This window comes from Typha latifolia, chromosome 9 (assembly GCF_019914945.1).
Source record: "Typha latifolia isolate L0001 chromosome 9, TyphaL0001v2, whole genome shotgun sequence".
Taxonomy (NCBI): Eukaryota; Viridiplantae; Streptophyta; class Magnoliopsida; order Poales; family Typhaceae; genus Typha; species Typha latifolia.
Window position 1 is genome coordinate 7,486,574 of NC_133094.1, and position 2,860 is coordinate 7,489,433.

Below are 2,860 nucleotides of genomic sequence, written 5' to 3' on the forward strand. Positions count from 1 at the left end.
CTACAGCGAAGACTGAGACTAGTGAGGCTAGAAGGGGTCGGTTAGCCAACGCGGGCTTCGACGACTAAAGGAGGAAGGTGATCTCGCGGATGGGCTTTGGCATTAGGAGAAGGGAAGCATCGGCTACCAACGGAGGGCCTCAGGCAAAGAGGGAAAAAAAGAGGGAGGAGAAAGGAGATGGATCTAGAGAGAGGAAGAAGAAAATGAAGAAAACTCCTCCCCTCCTCCTAGCCGAACGGCCAGGGAAGAGGAGGGAGAGACCTACTAAAGGTCGGCGAAGGAGACCCACACGCAGGGGAAGAAGAAGAACGCCTGACTCTTCAAGTGTTGATGAAGGAAAGAACTTCTCCCCGCCACCTAGCCGAAATGATAGAGGGAGGAGGAAGAAATTGCTGATCACAACCGTTGCATGAAAATCCCCTCCCCTCCGCCTAGCCTTAAGGCTAGGGGAGGGAGGAGGGAGAAAACATTGGTGACAATTGGCGAGGAAGAATTTTGGCAAAGAAAAAATGGGAGGAGGAGATCGCCAAACCCTAGCAGAGAACTGCTAGGGCCAACTAAGAGAATTGCTATTTGTATGACAATCTTAATTTGATAATATTTATTACGCAATATGTAAACCACAATGTTAAGTGCGCACATGAGCAACTAGTAAGATCATTAATCATTAATCAAGCACTGCAGATTCTTTCGTTTACATAATTCAATTACACAATACATTAATAAATGCCCTTGCTCCTATTAAGGTTTATATATCCAGCTAATAACCAGTAAATTAACCATTACATTTGAGTGTATGCATCAGCAACGACGAGTAAGACGGTAAAACCTTTCAGTTTATACTATTCCTTGCATCCTACTAGCATCAATAATGCCATTTCTTGTAATATAAGCTATATATTTCCCGTATTTGACATTAGAACTTACAACAACAAAGACAACCATATAAGTCTATAAGGCGATTCTAGCTAGTACTTAATCTGGGAGAGCATGCACTTTATATCCCTACTAGTGGGCCTCTCCTTAGGATCATCCGTAGTGCAAAAGCAAGCTATACGCAGCACGAGCAGCATCTGCTCCTCGAATCCATTACCCGCCAGCTTCGGATCGATCGCCAATGCCGCATCCGGCGATTTCATCATGTTCCGCAGCCACTTCACCAAGTTCATCTCCTCCGTGTTCTGAAAGAAGTCATCCGACGGCTGCTTCCCGACGACCAACACAGCCAGGATCACCCCGAAGCTATACACGTCGCATTTGGCGGTAAACTTCAGCGTCTGGTGGTACTCCGGTGCGATGTACCCGATAGTGCCAGCAACGTTAGAGGAAGTTATGTGGGTGTGCGCCTCCGGCATCTCCTTCGCCAAGCCGAAGTCGGCGATCCTCGCCTCCATGGTATCATCGAGGAGGATGTTGGCTGGCTTCAGATCCCTGTGGATTATGTGGGGCTTGTGGTGGACGTGGAGGTGCTCCAATCCTGCGGCGATCCCGACCGCTATTTTATGCCTTGCGGGCCAGTCTAGTTCGCGTCGGCTTTCGGAGACCTCCATGAGCACGTCGCGGAGGCTGCCGTTCTTCATGTACTCGTAGATGAGATAGTGGCAGTCAGGGCGGGAGACGTGGGCGAGGAGAGGGAGTAAATTGCGGTGGCGGATGTGACCGACGGTTAAGATCTCCGACCGGATCTGCCGCGTCCACTTGTCTAAGAGGTGGGACTCCTCTGTCGGCTCTGCGCCGTCGGGGGTTTGCTTCTTTATCCGCTTGATGGCGATCATCTTCCCAGGGCTGTTCGGGAGCTCGGCCTTGTAGACCTCGCCGCAGCCGCCCCGGCCGATGACTTGCAAGGAGGCGAGGCCGTCGTCCTTCTCGAGGAAGGAGAGGTCGTTGGCGTTGCGGATGACTTTGGGGCTAAAGATGGATGGGCCCGCCGGGGTCTTGTACCGCCCGCGGGCGCAGTTGAGCACGAGCCGGAATAGGACGGAGACCAAGAACCCAGAGACGATACCGCCGAGGGAGCCGGCCACAAAGCCGAGGACCCAGTTTCGCACGTGCCGCCGGTGCGTCTTGTGATCGTGAGGTGTTGTCGTGTTGGAATTGGAAGTCGAATTGGTGGTGGAATCGGAAGTCGAATTAGTGGTGGAATTGGAGCTGGAATTGGTGGTGGAATTGTGAGGTTTGTTGAAGTTTTGGGCGAGCAAATGCCGATTTCCATGTTTGGGGATCCCATTGGAGACTGCGGAGAGACGTGAGAGGCGAGAGAGACGAGGGTGATTGATTGGGTTGGAGATTGGACGGCGGAGGGCGTGCGAAGGGGAAACTTGGACTGCGGAGATGAAGCAGAGGGAGGAGAGGAGGAGGAGGGAGGGAAGGAGTGGGAAAAGAGCCATGGATTTGATCGGTTTGGATTTCCGGCAACTTGTGGAGTAATTAAGGTGGGTCGAATTGTGGAAAATTCGGAAGGTGGGTGTGAGTTTTCAATGTGCTCGAATTATTGGAAGGATCCGATTGGTCCAAAGACGTAGTATACGGGGTCAGCATGATTATTCTTTGGGACGACTTCGATTTGGACGTCAATACACCACTGGATGGAGGGGTAGAAATTGTCTTTCTTTTTTTCTCCACTCGGAGGAGACTAGAAACTTCCAAGTAGTATTATATGACGCGGTATTCTCATTTCCCACTCTCATCATCCGTAATTCCAGTTGCACGCATTTGCTGCAAATCCATGTATTTTAGCAACATCTTTAATTCACATAAAGTGATACATGATTTCATAATCAATTAATGGCTGCCGAGAATACCAACCAGGCGAAATTCCAGTGGTCTCTGCTACAGTACTATGTGACAGCTCAACCCACAC

The 2,860-nt window shown here is 50.4% G+C and overlaps 1 protein-coding gene across 1 annotated transcript; it reads right to left on the bottom strand.

Annotated features, from left to right (window-relative positions):
• Positions 1-719: 719 nt before the first annotated feature.
• On the bottom strand, positions 720-2,578 carry LOC140795353 (leucine-rich repeat receptor-like serine/threonine/tyrosine-protein kinase SOBIR1). The gene has a single exon (XM_073147867.1). It carries the CDS (start codon positions 2,385-2,387, stop codon positions 969-971), a length of 1,419 nt encoding a protein of 472 aa, XP_073003968.1. The 5' UTR covers positions 2,388-2,578; the 3' UTR covers positions 720-968.
• Between the last annotated feature and the right edge of the window lie 282 nt (positions 2,579-2,860).

Coding starts and splice junctions, on each gene's coding strand:
- LOC140795353 (XM_073147867.1), bottom strand. CDS start 2,387: ATGGCTCTTTTCCCACTCCTTCCCTCCCTCCTCCTCCTCTCCTCCCTC.